Here is an 18,358-nt window from a genome sequence, read left to right on the forward strand (position 1 = left end):
CTTGTTAGTTGCTGAAGGTTATAATAATTCCATCACCTTGACGGTAAATTAACATAATGATCAAACTGAACCAGGCATATTATTTCCCAATTTCACGTTGTGTGGAGTTTCAAACATATAAAACATGTAGTTCTACGAAACTGGAACCTTCTGACTTATTGAAATAGAAATTCTCGAAGTTTTAACGCTACCATGCATTGAAAGTGTTAGATATGTTTTCACTGTGACGTCATGGCCATTTAATAAATTGAAAATGGACCAATTACATGCGTGGATTGGAGAAAGAGAACACTCCTCATTGGCGGCTGTTCTTTCGTGTGGACCCCTCCCAGCACTTCCGTGACGATATCTGCTTCTGTCATAGCAGGTCAAACGCGGCCCGATGGTGCCAATTTTCGCCGTTTGAATGACTGTGTGACGCGAATGGTTCTTGGAAAGTGTGTAGGATATACCGTCTGCTGATCGATCACCAAACTCGTTGATTTTTTTTCTTCTCGGATTGGGGATAATTGCTATTCGCTGCCACCGATTCAGTGCTAGTGTACGGAGAAACAGTCAAAATGGCGGACCTCGAAGCTGTGTTAGCTGACGTTAGCTATCTTATGGCTATGGAGAAGAGCAAGTCTACTCCAGCAGCTAGAGCAAGTAAAAAGATAGTACTTCCGGATCCAAGGTAGTTTCGACAATCTTGTGCCTTCGTTTATACTTACGAGGTGAAAACTGTGATGGTATTTCACCTCAGTTAGCCATCTATGTAATCCACTGGAACTCATACATTTCTGTCTAGTCCGTGTTTATCTGTCTTTTCTTTTCTTTCTCTGTAGCGTTCGCAGTGTCATGTATAAATATCTCGAGGAAAGGGGTGAAATAACCTTTGACAAGATTTTCAATCAAAAAATCGGTAAGAACTTGTTCGAAATTCGATCTTCACACGCTTGTTCTATGGACGGTTGTTATGCAGCACAATTCAAGGAGTTTTCGACGGCACACCGAGTACAGGACGGGGGTAAATGTAAACACCCTGGTTTCCACACGGTTTCAAACAACCATGTGTAAATACCTCTCCTCGGTTGTCTCATCGTAATTCACCCATTTCCGATCCCTGCAACATATATAGGTCAGTTTGAATTCCAGGCGAACTTCAGTTTTTTCTGCTTGCTGGGTTGTAGCGTGAGCTGTTGTTGCCAGGGTTCGAATTGGAAAATGCGCTGGCATATGCAGCGCCACTAAGTGACAACCAACTAACGAAGCCTCGTAGGCAATACAATAAATTCTTTTATATTTGCCATAAAAGATTGACAGCAAGCATGTGTATAAGAAACAACAGAAGAAAGTCTTTATTATAATTTATTTGTAATTTTTCCACCCTGTAGGATATTTACTTTTCAAGGACTACTGCACTAATGTGATCGATGAACCAGTTCCACAACTTCAATTCTATGAGGAGGTAGGTTTCCTTGGCAACAGTGTTTTGCAAACATTTTCCCAGTGATGTACCTTCTAACGCTTGTTTTTATATAAATTACCCAAGCTGTAACACCTTGGAATTTGGCCTATGGCTAAATCATTGAGACTCTTCATTTTCCGTGTTTATATTATGTCCATACTTAACAATCCTTTGCTGTTCATTGTTCCTGTGTATATTTACCCTTCAGCCAATCTTATAAACAATGTTATACTTTATAACTGTTGCCTTCAGGCTGAGATAACTATCATCCACATTTCATGTCAGTCCTTCTGTTGTCACGCAGTGGAATACATCTGTCATGTTTACTATGGTTAGAAACAGTGCAACCATATGCCTGGTGACTCTTTTACTCTTTATATCATTATACATTTTTTAATGTTTTTGTAATGTAGAACATAACAACATGGGTTGTATGGAGCTTCTCTATTTATTATGTGGTATGAGAACAATTTAAATCCAATATGTCATTAAAAAAAAAAATGTTCATAAAAAAAAAAAAAAAAATTGTGCTTATGCTGGATATTTTGTGTAGCAGTTACCCTTGCTTCTTCCAGCAGAAGGGAGGATATACAAGTACTTGCACAGTTACGTTAGTATAATATGAAAAGCTGTATCTAAAAACATTATTTAATATTTTAATGTCTAAAAATACAATGATTACATATATTCATGTCATACATGCGCAATCTAATAAATGTTATTTCATTCACTGACCGTTAAATCTTGGCAGTTTGTATTTATGCTCTTCATGGAATAAATAATGTGCAGTTTTGACTTGAGTGTGTAACCTTCAATTTTTTTTTTGTGCTCAATTGATTGCTTGGTAATAGGATTTTCATACATTGACTATATGGTAAAAACACTGGGTCAAGGCAATAATATTCATCCCTGTAATTGCCTTAATATCCCTGCCTACTATTTTTGTATTGAAATGTCTGATTTCAGTGTTAGTTTTTGGTTTCTTTCAAAAGTTGTGAAATTTATAATGAAAAAAGTAAAAAAAATTTGGGAATAATGTAATAATAATAAATTTATTGCATCCTCAGAAATAGCTTCCATTGGTTGACAGCAATAAAATGTTAGTAATAAAATACGATACAATTTATGTCATTGCTATTTCTGATTTTAAATAATTTGTATAAATTTTCACAAGCCTTGCTTACTATGTATGTAATGGTGCTGGAAGTTGACAGTGACAGACAAAAAGATTAAAAATATCAGTTGAAATGTATGAATAGATATATAATGTATATTTGTCTGGCATGGTTGGATAATTTTAATTCCTCTTATTGAATTTTGGAAAACAAACAAAACCAAAGTCAATTTCACTATCTGTACTGCAAAAGAACATAAACACAAGCTTGTAACTTTCTTATAAAGGCAATTAAAAATAAATTATAATATTAAATTTTAGTGATAATATTTTATTTTTAATAAATATTTTTTTTTCTTCACCTTCAGTTGGACTATAATTTTGTTTATGTCTGTTGCAGGTGATTAGAATCTTTTTTTTTTTTACTGATGAGTGTTTCCCCTAGGAATTGGTGTTGTACATGTCAGTATATTTTTGTTACATGTAAAATTGTTAAAAGGATCAGAGCTGCAGCAGCTGCTATTAGAACGTGTGGTGTTGTCCTTTCCCATAATACATGGATGCATTCCGTGCTAAAAATGTTGAGATCAAAATTGATGGCGTCAGCCGAACTGCTGGCATTTCTTGATTTTAATAAATAATATTCATGCATAATCCAGGTTTAAACCATCTGTTATGATACAATTTGTCCATTTATTTCTGTTTTTTTCCCCATAAATACACTTGTCCTACATCTTCATGTAGTCTGAATATAGCTGTGATATAAAGTTCTTTATTGATGGCTTAATTTGATATGGCATGCATGAAATCAGGTAGCAGCTTTTTACTTTAATTTCTAAAGCAAAACATGAGACTGTCCCAGTTGTGTGGGTTTCAATTTCCCCCGGGGTGCCCAAATACCATTATATGTAATATATGGTTGTGTGTGGGTAAAATGACTATTAGCGTCAACGTCTTTTTAGATATATTCTGATTTGCTTATAATAAAGGTACGCTGATATTGTAATGGCACGAATAGGGTTGAATTTAAATATTGTAAAACGCCGCATTGTTGATAAGTTATGCTGTACTGTTCTTGGATTATTAATCCATGTTAACTATGCTGTATTTTCTGTTTTTTATGTGCAAATTGCATGTGCTAGTGCTGACACAGTGCATTTGTGCCACAGAAGCCATATTTGTGTTTGGGACTACATGACAGGGCTGTGCGCCCATCTCTCCATCCAATGGCATCAATCAAGCGTGGTCAAACACAAGCACCTGTGGTCCTTAACCAAGGTTCCTTCGCATTCATTATAGGGAATGAATCTCAGCCAGTAGAATTGGCTCTCCCATTGAGTCTGTGGCACACTCACCCACAATCCTTTTTGGTGTTCAGCCCAACTTGGGTCTACCAATCACGAGTCTGATGCATCAACCACTATGCTATTTGTGACCGTTTTTAGGGTGTTAGTCAATCTTATGGGCCATGTTGAATGCCCATTTCATTTCCAAGAATAAATTAAGTAAGAAGCAACATTTGACAATGTTGTACTCGGTGGACCATGTCATAATCGGATGACAATGTCGTACTCAGATGACTGTCGTACCTGGATGACCAGGTCTTACTCAGATGATCAAATTTTAGATTGTAAGAATTAAAAAATAAGTTCAAAACACAAAAACATTTGAACTGAAACTATTTGAAGATACACAATTCTTAACAATCCAAAGATAGCATAAAACAACCACCATATTTAGTTATTAGCATAGTTCAAAATTGTTAGCCGTGATGTCAAAATGAACCAATCAGATTGCTAGGATTTACATCACCTCGTATGAAGATATCAAAAATTTTCACCTGGTTTTTTCTATGAAACTGCTGTGATATATGGTATAATAAATTTCTTTATTAACTGTATAATTGTGCACACATCGATAAAGTATTCATTTATATAGTGGTAGACATCAAATAATAGTTAATTTAGATATACAATCAATGGAAGCCAGTACATAAACTGTCTGTCAGTTTTCATATCTTTAACCTGTAACAGAAAAAAACAAACAGATTTTCTGATTTTTTTTTAATTGATTAAAATGAGGAAAAAAAGGAATGTAAGCTATAAACTGTTGTGACTGTGATTAGTTAATCAATCATTATGTTTTATTCATTGATAATTGAATTATTGAAGGTTTGTTTTTTACGTGATGATTGGCTGCAAGGAAATTTGCCAGTATGTTGAATCTGGTGCTACAAACTGATCGTTGTTGTAATCTATTTTAGCGAACATTACATGTATCGTAAATAATCGTTTTGAACCCTTTTTACAATCCAAAACTGTGTAACTTGTTTCCTCTGAAATAATTTCCATTGGATTACTTGTTCAAAATACATAATAAATTTATGTCAGTTTATATCATGAAAGTTGACTGAACTTTTATTAAAAAAATTTACACAATGCTACCATGTATGTATTAATTTATATTCTATTTTTATTTACAAAGTCACTTCGTTCTTGTGAAATTTTGGTGAATTTTTGATGATCGTTTTCTTTGTTGCTTAATAAATAACAAATCAAATTATATCATGAATTGCATCATGAATGAAATGCTCTTCAAATCCAGGGTAGAGGATAAATAACCTGGTGGTGGAATATTCTATTGTATTGTAGGAGGCACAGGTTTAGTAGGAGTGTCATTGAATTATTATGAACTATTAATTTTTGCACCATTGCTCAAATAACCGGTTTCTTTAATTGTGTACTTGTATTTTATATGCATTGTGGATAAAATAAGATGAGGTCTAGTGCAAAGTTGGGGTCAATTAATGCCTACTCACATGTGTAACTTCATTGATTAGCAGGAAATATCTTTTTTTATCAGCAGTTAAATCAGTCCTTGAGGGGTTATGCTTTAATTTAACTTAATACTGTATTTACTCTATTAGTAGAGCATGTAGGTGCAAAAATAATAGATATGTGTGTGACTGTCTATGGTCAAACATACTAGTAGTTGAGTTTGTATGATCTGAGATGCAATCAATATCATTTTATTTTTCTATTGGAAATGTGCTTCTAATAGAGTAAATACGATATGGTTTGATGAATAAAAAAAAAACTTGAGTTAATAAAAATAAAAAAAAATTAAAAAAAGGGGTGTGATCAATTTAAAAATTTATCAAACCCTGCGAATTGACTGAAGCCAGTTCAACTGCTAAATTGTTGTCTCCATGACGATAGTTTTGAAGTAGAACTGTGATCATCTGCCTGTATTCAGGTCACTGGTTTGAAACAAACGTATTCCCTAAGCTGTTGAACCTTTGGTCTTCAGAAGTATGTTCAGGTACATGATCGTTCTAGAGTTTCTAAATTCCAGCTGAATGTACTATACATTTTTAAATAGCCAGCTGGGCTTGAGTCTATGAGGCTGTCAGTATTGTGTTATTGACTTGTCAGAATTTTACCATAAATTTTTATCAACCATTTCAATGAATTCATTAAGCTATCTTGTCGACTAAATAAGTAGAATTTATCTATGTTTGCCACCCATTTTGTAACTGGTAACTACAGTAACACAATGATAACACATTGCCTGATTTGCATCATGTTCTTAGTTTCTCCAGTATGATGAGTGGCTGTTCTTGGTAATGTCACCTCCCCCCTGCCTACAAACCAAAATACATTTCATGTATCAAACATCACTCACAGTTGTTAGGCTGTGATGGTTCCTGTTACTACTATTCTCTGCATCTCTGATTTTTATAAATTAATTAATTTAATTTATTCTTTTACAATTGGTATTCTGCAACGGGTATCTTTTAGTCTCATATTTTTTTTGGCTATATTTATTCTGAAAAATTGTTGCTTTACCATTCAAACTATTCTTTATAGATTATTTGCAATATCAGAAGCGGGTTGATTAAATAGAGGACTTGGAGGAGATGAATAAAACAAGATGAATTTTCATAATGGTAGGAAAGAATAACCTGAGAATAGTAATTTCCCCATGTTATTATTACATTTTTTGTAAAGGTTGGAATTGAAATGTGTAGCAATCGTCACAAACCAAGGTTAATTTATTCGGCTGTAGCCTCACTATTATACGATGGCAGAATTCTCACTATAAACCTGTATTCGCTGTGACCAAATCAAACACAACAGCACGTATTGCTGTTGCATTGCCATGGCAAAAAGAACACAAAGTCATGTGTTGTGATGCGTTTCTATGGAATCGAATGCGAAGTCATGATATAAGACAGCACAATCTTTTAGTTAAAAATAAAAAATTTTGAAATTGATGAGAGTTGTTGTTATAGTAACGCTGATTGAAGGAACCAGCTCCTTGGTGTGCCTAATCAAATCATTCATTTTAACTGAGGTTAAAGTCAGTTTTCTTAACATGAACATGCACAGGTTTATACCGATAGGGATGGTCGATTTGGGTAACAGACTACATTTCTAGGGCAAATAGCGAAATTGAAAAAAAAAAAAAAATCCACTTCTGATCTTGCAGATCAAAAATGTTGATGTTCTGTTCTGCTGGGGACTTGCTGAAAGTTGTACAGTACCTGTCATATACAGGGATGTATGGTGACTGTTGATGTGTTTTTTATGTCTTGGTTAAAGATTGTAATCAATTGTGGTTTGATTGTGGATAGATATCTTCTGACATGGACACAATATTCTAAACAGTGTTTACATGTGGAATTGATATCATCATGCATGCTGGTATTCGTAATTTGATACTTTGCCTTTTTTTAGTCATCTTGACTCACTGTTAATTGAATACTAGTAGTTGAGGGGAAAAGAAATCAGCCTTAATGTTACAGGCTAAAACAGTGCTTTCGTCTGCCAGACATGTAATTATATACATGTACATCCAAACAAGCCCATTATACTTCTTATGTGGTGGTGGTGGTGGTGGGGTTGGTTCTTTTTTGACCTTACTTGATTAAGGAACATATCATAATTAAAAGTGGTGGGTACATTTGTGTTAGGAAAGTGTCATAATTTAAACTGTGGGGGTAAGATTACACTGTTCTTATTTCTGGATAGGAGAAATTACATTTTTGATTGCTATACAGGTATAGTAGTCCTTTTAAAGCCTACCAGTTAATAATTTTTACTTGATTTCATTACTGGGTCAGTTTACAAGTAGGTATTCTGTACTTTGCATGTAATCTAATTATATCTTAAACATTTAGTTTAAAAATGTAAAATAATGATCATCCACTGTGATTGGAAGCAGCCAGATTGATGATTTGCATAACAATCATTATTTGCCATTGTCATGCTAAACTTTCACCTGGCATCACAAATCAGGCACTTTTATGACATAAATTTATGTTTTTATTTCAAATTTCAATCCATGATATGTCTATGAACAATATTTAATTAGATTTGTCATTTTGTCTACAGTTTACTAGTTAAGTTAGGGCTTGGCTTGAGTGGGATAGGGGTTGTTGGGTGTGGTGTGGTGCATCTCAGATGAATACATTAATACAATATATCTGCTATAAACCAGCAATAATCTTTATGCATAACATCAGTTTTCTCCCCCCCCCCCGAAATTTGCACAGAGTGTCGGACAATTTGCATAACAATAGAATGTGTTAATGACTTGTATTGTATTCATTGTTATGCTAAATTGATTCTATTGTTCATCCAAAATTTAACAGTTGCCCTGGGGAGAACCCTGACCATATAAAATATTCACAAGTTATCTTGTGTGATGTATTGTGAAGGCAGACATACTGATTTTCTTTAAAAAAATGTATTTATTTAAAATAGTTGACTGTGATGAAATTTGCAATTTAGTATGCAAAGGCATCTTCATTATACATTTTTTTTCTGCCTCTAGTCATTGGGGATGCGTCATCTTTGATCTTGTTATTATTGAAAACCAGTCGGCAAATTGCTGATAAATAGTCTCATCGCATTGCAGACAAATTAAAGCTACTCCTAGGAGTATACATGCAAGTCTGCTGCAAGGTATAATAGAGCAATAGCAAGGGAATACTCATTGCTATGCTGTACAGAAATAGTACTATTGTATCATATGAAGTGTGTATCGATATGCTTGGAAATAATTGTGAATCACGTATTTGCATCTTAGTTGTTTTCCACGTGATATTGCTATTCAAACTATGTATTGAGTGGCTATTCAAAAGATTGAGATAAATTATTTTACTAGCATGCACAGTGTGCATGTGGTTTTTGAGAATTACCTGCATCATATTCGTATGTGACATGAAGGGATTAGGGTGGGATGCCACAATTTATATATGACATGTAGGGAACGTGGTGGGATGCCACAATTTATATATGACATGTAGGGAACGTGGTGGGATGCCACAATTTATATATGACATGTAGGGAACGTGGTGGGATGCCACAATTTATATCTGACATGTAGGGAACGTGGTGGGATGCCACAATTTATATATGACATGTAGGGAACGTGATGGGATGCCACAATTTATATATGACATGTAGGGAAACGTGGTGGGATGCCAGAATTTATGTATGATGTGTAAGGAACGTGGTGGGATGCCACAATTTATGTATGATGTGTAAGGAACGTGGTGGGATGCCACAATTTATGTATGATGTGTAAGAAACGTGGTGGGATGCCAGAATTTATGTATGATATATAAGGAACGTGGTGTAATGCCACAATTTATATATGATGTGTAGGGAACGTGGTGGGATGCCACAATTTATATATGACATGTAGGGAACGTGGTGGGATGCCACAATTTATATATGACATGTAGGGAACGTGGTGGGATGCCACAATTTATATATGACATGTAGGGAATGTGGTGGGATGCCAGAATTTATGTATGATGTGTAAGGAACGTGGTGGGATGCCACAATTTATGTATGATGTGTAAGGAACGTGGTGGATGCCAGAATTTATGTATGATGTGTATAAAGGAATGTGGTGGATGCCACAATTTATGTATGATGTGTAAGGAACGTGGTGGGATGCCAGAATTTATGTATGATGTGTAAGGAACGTGGTGGGATGCCAGAATTTATGTATGATGTGTAAGGAATGTGGTGGGATGCCAAAATTTATGTATGATGTGTATAAAGGAACGTGGTGGATGCCACAATTTATGTATGATGTGTAGGGAACCTGGTGGGATGCCACAATTTATGTATGATGTGTATAAAGGAACGTGGTGGGATGCCACAATTTATGTATGATGTGTATAAAGGAACGTGGTGGATGCCACAATTTATGTATGATGTGTAAGGAACGTGGTGGGATGCCAGAATTTATGTATGATGTGTATAAAGGAACGTGGTGGATGCCAGAATTTATGTATGATGTGTATAAAGGAACGTGGTGGGATGCCAGAATTTATGTATGATGTGTAAGGAACGTGGTGGGATGCCAGAATTTATGTATGATGTGTATAAAGGAATGTGGTGGGATGCCACAATTTATGTATGATGTGTATAAAGGAACGTGGTGGGATGCCAGAATTTATGTATGATATGTAAGGAACGTGGTGGGATGCCAGAATTTATGTATGATGTGTATAAAGGAATGTGGTGGGATGCCACAATTTATGTATGATGTGTATAAAGGAACGTGGTGGGATGCCAGAATTTATGTATGATGTGTAAGGAACGTGGTGGGATGCCAGAATTTATGTATGATGTGTATAAAGGAACGTGGTGGATGCCACAATTTATGTATGATGTGTAAGGAACGTGGTGGGATGCCACAATTTATGTATGATGTGTAAGGAACGTGGTGGGATGCCAGAATTTATGTATGATGTGTATAAAGGAACGTGGTGGGATGCCACAATTTATGTATGATGTGTATAAAGGAACGTGGTGGATGCCAGAATTTATGTATGATGTGTAAGGAACGTGGTGGATGCCACAATTTATGTATGATGTGTAAGGAACGTGGTGGGATGCCAGAATTTATGTATGATGTGTAAGGAACGTGGTGGGATGCCAGAATTTATGTATGATGTGTATAAAGGAACGTGGTGGGATGCCACAATTTATGTATGATGTGTATAAAGGAACGTGGTGGGATGCCACAATTTATGTATGATGTGTAAGGAACGTGGTGGGATACTACAATTTATATGTGATGCGTAAGGTTTAGGGTGGGATACCACAATTTATATGTGATGCATATGGTGGGATGCCTATCACCATAAAATATTTCCACATAGAGTAAAAAATCACTTCTCTGATCGCTTGTTCCTTGGTTAATCTTGTTCAGCTTATCTATTTGCAAAATTTGTTGTATTATTTGAGGAAGGTTCTTTTTCATATACACATAGCTGTCTGTCTCTGCAGGCATCATTTTGGCTGGGACTGAGAATTGTTAAATTGTATGCATAACACTGATAGCAGCTCCAAACCGAATAGTTCACATATAATATTGTCTGCGTTATACCCTCAAAGCATGCAAATTATTATTGCATATTCCTTTTAAAATAGAACTTCGAAAAAGGCATTTTCAAAAAATAATTTTCATTTTATTATTTTTTGTCTGTTAGTTGTTGCCGCCTATCGCCTGTAGACATAACAGAAACATACGAGAAACGAAAATTTCATTTTTTATTTTGTCGTCTTGTTCTGTCGTTGCTTTGAAGTACTCCTTTAGGATATTTCTGCCATAGGAGCTGGTCATTTGTGAGGTTACTGATGACTGATTTTTAATAGAACTGCGTTTATAATATTCCATATAGTTTGAACAATCTTTTAATAGAATTGCGTTTATAATATTCCATATAGTTTAAACAAAATCATGTAGCATTATGTTTATATGGAGTGATTCCTGTCGAAGAATGGGCAACTGAAAAGTACTTTTCATGTGAAATGTTTATCATTTACATTGTTATTTTTGGATTAATATTGATGAATGCAGAGCGTGTTTCCATGGTAACCATCCTTCTGTTGCCATGCCCTTGAAGATTGTTATTGTATGGTAGTTGAACAGAGAAAATATCATCCTATTGTGGAATGCTATAGTAAGAAATACTGCATACAGAATTATCTCAGATTTGTTGGTTTATAAAGCAATATTCATCAAGAGTACTGTATCACTGTATTATTGTGGTCTATTTTAGGATTGCATGAATATATTTTATTAAAATTGATTTTAACTATTCGGTTCTGATGAGCTTAAATCCTGTGATGTGCATAATTCAATATGTGACATTTCAATGATCTCGGCTCTCGTTTACCTACCCTTTTAAGCCAACATACAGTTTATTCCATATCAGACGTAGTTAAAAAGGGGGCTTTTGGGTTTTGTCTGCTTTTGGGTTCATATGTTCGATTTCATTTCTTGGATTTGTCTTAACTGATTTTGTTCCAAATTGGTACAAAGACAGATCATTTAGTCTACATATACATATCCATTTGTTTTTTTCTTTGTGGACAAACCCGCAGCCATTTTTGTCTCCCAGAAAAAAATCAACATTTGACATGTCATTGGGGCATGCTTTTGCTGGTATCAATCAAACCTTATATTTATATCATTCATCGTGGTTTACTGATGCACATCATTTTGTTTTGTGATTTAATAAAACATTTCCAAGTGTTCTACCTGTTTCTTATTTTCTGAAAAATACTTTGTTCAATGCTTAAAAACAATTTTCTTCAGAACACGTTCGTCTGTTGATCTGAAGGTTAGTTTATAAATTCTATATTTCAAGTAATTTAAATATTAAGTATCTGATTGTGATTGGTCACATGGTTTGGTGTGCAAACTCAAAGAGATCCATGTTACAGACGTGACATATTTGGTATACCAGCTTTTTAGAATACACATTGAATGATATAAAAACGATAAAAATGGTTTGTCTGGCCTTTTAGATTAAAAAAAAAAAAGTGTGAACAAAATTAATATTGATTGTGAGAACTGTGATGCTGATTACAGCTTTAATTTATTGAAAAAAGTGGTCACTAATAGGGAGATGTCCTTTATATAAAGGAGGTCATTTACCAAGGTTTGACTGTAGTAGCAATTTAATTATCATTTTTATATGAATATGCATAAATTTAGCAGCCAAAAAAATCTCCAACCTATTGCTGAAGTGTCAAAATCTTTGTTTTTTGCCTAATTCATTTTTATGCTAAATGTTAGGCCAAAAATTCAGGGAATTTTAGGATAAATGTGTTCATTATCCTGCATTTTAATTTTTTTTCCCACTGAATTAATACTTGGATAGTGTATTTATGGTAAAACTGCTTTGTTTACATGACGTAGGAAACATTCTTTATAATTTAATAATTATCTAAAATAATTAATATCAGACAGGATATGAATCTATAATTTATTTAAATCATAACATATATCAGTGATAATTCAGTATACATTGGTTCCTTGACAGTTTGTAATATGTTGTCAGTTATACCAGCAGAATTGCTACAGTCGTTATTCATCATAACTTTACATTAATTTTTATGAGCCAGATAAATTGAATTAATTCAAGCAAGATTTATGTGTTTTCATGCAAATCTGCATGAAGAATGTAGGATATAGACCTTTAGTACCAGGTATATTTGTCATTGATATTGAATATTCATTCAAATTTATCAAACATTTATTAATTTATGAAATTTATAAAATATTTATCAATTTACGGCTACTGTGAACTACCACATACATTGAGGTTACAGTGATGTATGGTAGACTTTACATATACTGTGAACTACTACATACACGTGGGTTACTGGTGATGTATGGTAGATTTTACATTTTACATGCAGGTTGTAATAAAAATTCATAAAACGCAAACGCAAAAAAAAAAAAAATTGTGGAAAGTGACTGATGTGGATTTTAGTGTTATATTGAAAAATTATTTGTGTAATTTTCAGTGAATAATGTTTGGGTTTCGGTGTTATGGAGTCTTGTTGAAAACCACTATGGATTGAAGCAAATTTAAGACTCATTTATAATCACAGGATTTACAGTATTTTGTGTGGAAGTGATTTGCAATGAATATTCCACTGTACATTTATCAATAGTGGCAGTGTTCAATCTCATTAGTTGTCAAAGCTGTTAACAAACACTCATCAAGATTAATACCACACTAGTATCAAAACCATTCTTCATATTGATCTGACGTTATTATAAAACTGTCACCGATCTCTATTATTTTACTTAGAATATTATATTCTCAACATTATTCAGTAAAAACAAAGATTTCAGTGCTATGGCTCAATATGTTAATAATATTTATATTATAAAGTATGCCCAAATCAATTTAAAAAAAAAAATGGTCTATACAAATTGCATGTAGAAAATATGCTGCCCACGCAATTGATCTTGTTTCTGTTCTCATACATGTATCTTCTATTCTGCATGTTATAACCTTTCTTTAAAACCCCGTCTTTTATTGACAACCTATTCCATTTTTTTATCTGACATTTTCCTGATTAATTTTTTTTTGATTTAATCTTAAACCCTTCACATCGTTCACATAAAACCTGCAATTTTTTTTTCATATTTTCACGCTAGTTTTTTAATACTGTAGCCAATGGAAATTCTGTCTATTTCGTTTAAAAATCAACAAAGAAATTAACTGAAAAGTAAATACACTGTATGTGCAGAATATTGCACCGAAATATTGAATGTAATGTAAAAATATAATGTCAATTTGATTCAGACTTTCAAAAATGAAAGTTCTTGCCATCAGGATGAAGACAATTAAAAAGCAAAGTGTGGTCATTGCACCATATTCATACTAGAATATAGAAATTTTATTTTGCATTAAATTTGTATTGTTATTCTGAGCAATTATCATTTAATAGTAGTGAGTTTAATGTCTTATAATATTTGTCCATCATATGTAATGGTAATTTCTCTCCCATAATGCATTGTTATTTGCTCTCAATCTCTCCCATAATGCATTGTTATTTGCTCTCAATCTCTCCCATAATGCATTGTTATTTGCTCTCAATCTCTCCCATAATGCATTGTTATTTGCTCTCAATCTCTCCCATAATGCATTGTTATTTGCTCTCAATCTCTCCCTTAACTGCAATATAGTGACTCATGTACTGTACAATATTGCATATGAAAATATAATCTTTACAATGCGAGTTTTAAAAAGGAACAAAAATGTAATTTTTCTTAACATTGTATTCAGTAGAAGTGTTCTTATTATGTAAATTGATATGAACATGCGATTTATGGCTGACTATCAAAACTTTAAGTGTAATTATGTTGTTTTTACAATTTTTTTTTATTTCATCGATAATCAATGAAATTACATAGCAAGACAATTAATACAAAAATATAGTTGAGAAAAGCAAAGAAAGTTACATCATAATAATTTAACTACTAGTAATAATCATTTTAACAGAGCAGTTATGTTCAGATCCAAGTTCAGGTCATCATCGTAGCATCTGTGTTGCCTATGTTACCATGGCAACCGCATAGTTTGCATACCATATTGAAATCTACTTATAAATGTAGATTTAATAACTTTGTTCACTCACTATGAAATCATTATATTTGATCTCTTGTTAATAATTCTAAAATATTTTTCACAGTATACTAGGGTATATTGTTGTTTTCTTTTTTGAGAAATCTGCCTAAAGCCTTTCAAGGCATCAATGCACTATTATATATAATAGCTAAAAAGTAGAATGGGATTTGACACTGATTTCCTTAGTGATAATGAAAGTGAAAAATTTTTTTGAGTGATTGATGTGTTGCACTGTGATCTTTCAAGTCAAAGAATGTCAGACTTGCTGATGAGCTGACAACTTGATACTATCTTGAGTATAGTGACATTATATCCGGTAATGCACCAGCATTTTTTTTATACAGAATCTACCTTGCTACTGTAAAATACTTTATTTCTGCTATTTTCTCTGAAGGGATGATTTAATCATAACTCGCAACAGAACAGTGTTTTCATGTAGTAATAGATATTGTCTATTGTGTTATCAACATACTAGTACAGTATCAAATAACAAAATTAACATAATACATGTTCTTGTCCATATTGCATCTTTGAAATTTTTTTTCATATTTTTTCTAAAACTCTGACAACAAAAATAATTACAAATATCGATGACGTTCACGTTTTTAACTAATGTGCAGGGTAACCAGGTCATGAATATCTTTTCTGGTCCTTAACTTGTTCGCCTTATCAGAGAGGTTCTGGGTTTGATTCCCAGAGCAGACTATTCACTTTATCAGAGAAGTTCTGGGTTTGATTCCCAGAGCAGATTGTTCGCCTTATCAGAGAAGTTCTGGGTTTGATTCCCAGAGCAGATTGTTCGCCTTATCAGAGAAGTTCTGGGTTTGATTCTCAGAGCAGATTGTTCGCTTTATCAGAGAAGTTCTGAGTTTGATTCCCAGAGCAGATTGTTCGCCTTATCAGAGAGGTTCTGGGTTTGATTCCAAGAGCAGACTGTTCACCTTATCAGAGAGGTTCTGGGTTTGATTTCCAGAGCAGACTGTTCACCTTATCAGAGAGGTTCTGAGTTTGATTCCAAGAGCAGACTGTTCACCTTATCAGAGAGGTTCTGAGTTTGATTCCCAGAGCAGACTGTTCGCCTTATCAGAGAGGTTCTGGGTTTGATTCCCAGAGCAGACTGTTCACTTTATCAGAGAGGTTCTGGGTTTGATTCCAAGAGCAGAATGTTCACTTTATCAGAGAGGTTCTGGGTTTGATTCCCAGAGCAGACTGTTCGCCTTATCAGAGAGGTTCTGGGTTTGATTCCCAGAGCAGAATGTTCACCTTATCAGAGAGGTTCTGAGTTTGATTCCCAGAGCAGACTGTTCACTTTATCAGAGAGGTTCTGGGTTTGATTCCCAGAGCAGACTGTTCACTTTATCAGAGAGGTTCTGGGTTTGATTCCAAGAGCAGACTGTTCGCCTTATCAGAGAGGTTCTGGGTTTGATTCCCAGAGCAGAATGTTCACCTTATCAGAGAGGTTCTGAGTTTGATTCCCAGAGCAGACTGTTCACTTTATCAGAGAGGTTCTGGGTTTGATTCCCAGAGCAGACTGTTCACTTTATCAGAGAGGTTCTGGGTTTGATTCCCAGAGCAGACTGTTCGCCTTATCAGAGAGGTTCTGGGTTTGATTCCCAGAGCAGAATGTTCACCTTATCAGAGAGGTTCTGAGTTTGATTCCCAGAGCAGACTGTTCACTTTATCAGAGAGGTTCTGGGTTTGATTCCCAGAGCAGACTGTTCACTTTATCAGAGAGGTTCTGGGTTTGATTCCAAGAGCAGACTGTTCGCCTTATCAGAGAGGTTCTGGGTTTGATTCCCAGAGCAGAATGTTCACCTTATCAGAGAGGTTCTGGGTTTGATTTCCAGGGCAGACTGTTCGACTGAATGGCACATACCCTTGCAATTATGACCAATAACTAAAAACATCAGGAGAAACAGCTGTGAGTCAATTGATGACATTTCTTCATTCTTTGAAAGTCTACTTTTCGCATATTTCACAAGATAATGCACAGTTTTCCTACATTGTTCAAAAGTGATGCTGGCAATTATTTCTACCTCCCAACACCTCTTTTTTTTTTATCAGTCATTGATCTTTGGACATTGTCCCTTAATAGAAAATAATTGGGGATTTCCATGAGATGACTGAGGTTCTTAATTTGTTTAATTTGAGTTACAAATTAACAAGTAAGAAGTTCATTTTCCTGACATGTAACAAGTGTAGCATTTGTGGAAAGTAAACACATACATTGTATACACACATGTTTATATTTTCTATTCAAATGTTTATGGTCGGTATATACATGTAGGTTTCTCCACAGAATTCAACTGTTACTGACATTTTGACACTAAATATACCCCAGTATATAGTGTACGTTTGTATGACTGTATGGTGTCATCAGTTGCACTATTGCAGATATAGACATTCAACTAGTGTTTATTTATTGAAGATATTGCATACTAGATCTGATTAACATATTTAATGACCATATATGGTTATTTGACCTCATTTAAATGCGTAACTAGTATGTTCAAAGAACTATTGTAGATAGGTATTTAACCAGAGATTTATTGAATACATTGAACTCCTGATTTGATCAACCTATTTGATGATCATATATGGTCATGTGTGTGGATGATATTTGCTCACATTCAGTCAGGAACAGATAATAAAGGCAGCTTAATGTACATCTAAACAATGCATTATTTATTCATACAATGTTTCGACAAAGAAACTATAATGTAATAAGGATGCAACTAAAGAAATATACAATGAGGTGTCCTTTTATAGGGTTGAGTAGGATTCACACCTCTGGATTAAAGATTGGAGGGAAACACAATGATTGGATAGTAATATTGAAATATCAGCTTTAACTTGACCTTGCAACTGATTTCTATTGTGTTGCATTAGGGTATAATTTCATACATGTAACAACTTTCAATTGTTGTATCTCAGCTAATACAGCTTGGAATTGTATAAAATAAAGACGAAAAGATACAGTAAAATATAGTTTAATAATATCACATAATTACGAACACAAGAGAATAAAACTGAATAAACAACAAGTAACAGTAATGACTGAGGAAAACACGCATGTGGAAGAGCGTCCATGATAAATGTGACATCATTAAAAATGCAAAAAATATCATATCTGGAACAATATTACAGATGTTGACTTTCTTCACCCAGTGTTTGTAAAAAAAGATGTTTTGGGGTCTGGGGACCTGCAATGTTTGATGGTCTTCTTGTTAAATGTGATATTTTCATGCTGATAGATAAATGAATATATTTACAATGTGTGTCGTCAAATGCACCTAGGTTATAATGTCAACTCCTAATGTATGTGGTTATCGTT

At 34.1% G+C, this 18,358-nt stretch overlaps 1 protein-coding gene across 4 annotated transcripts in view; it reads left to right on the forward strand.

The window, feature by feature from the left end:
- Nucleotides 1-275: 275 nt before the first annotated feature.
- LOC100366720 (G protein-coupled receptor kinase 3-like) overlaps nt 276-18,358 on the forward strand; it is a 151,350-nt gene continuing 133,267 nt past the window's right edge. For 2 of the 4 annotated variants that reach the window (XM_085491369.1, XM_085491368.1), the window contains exons 1-3: nt 276-673; nt 825-901; nt 1,374-1,447. In XM_085491369.1, the coding sequence (XP_085347495.1) occupies nt 561-673; nt 825-901; nt 1,374-1,447 (264 nt within the window). In that variant the 5' untranslated portion in view covers nt 276-560. The remainder of the gene's footprint in view (nt 674-824; nt 902-1,373; nt 1,448-18,358) is intronic. The other 2 variants (XM_085491371.1, XM_085491370.1) reach the window with 1 other exon arrangement.

The sequence above is a fragment of the Saccoglossus kowalevskii genome, chromosome 16 (assembly GCF_978046115.1).
Source record: "Saccoglossus kowalevskii chromosome 16, keSacKowa6.1, whole genome shotgun sequence".
Taxonomy (NCBI): domain Eukaryota; kingdom Metazoa; phylum Hemichordata; class Enteropneusta; family Harrimaniidae; genus Saccoglossus; species Saccoglossus kowalevskii.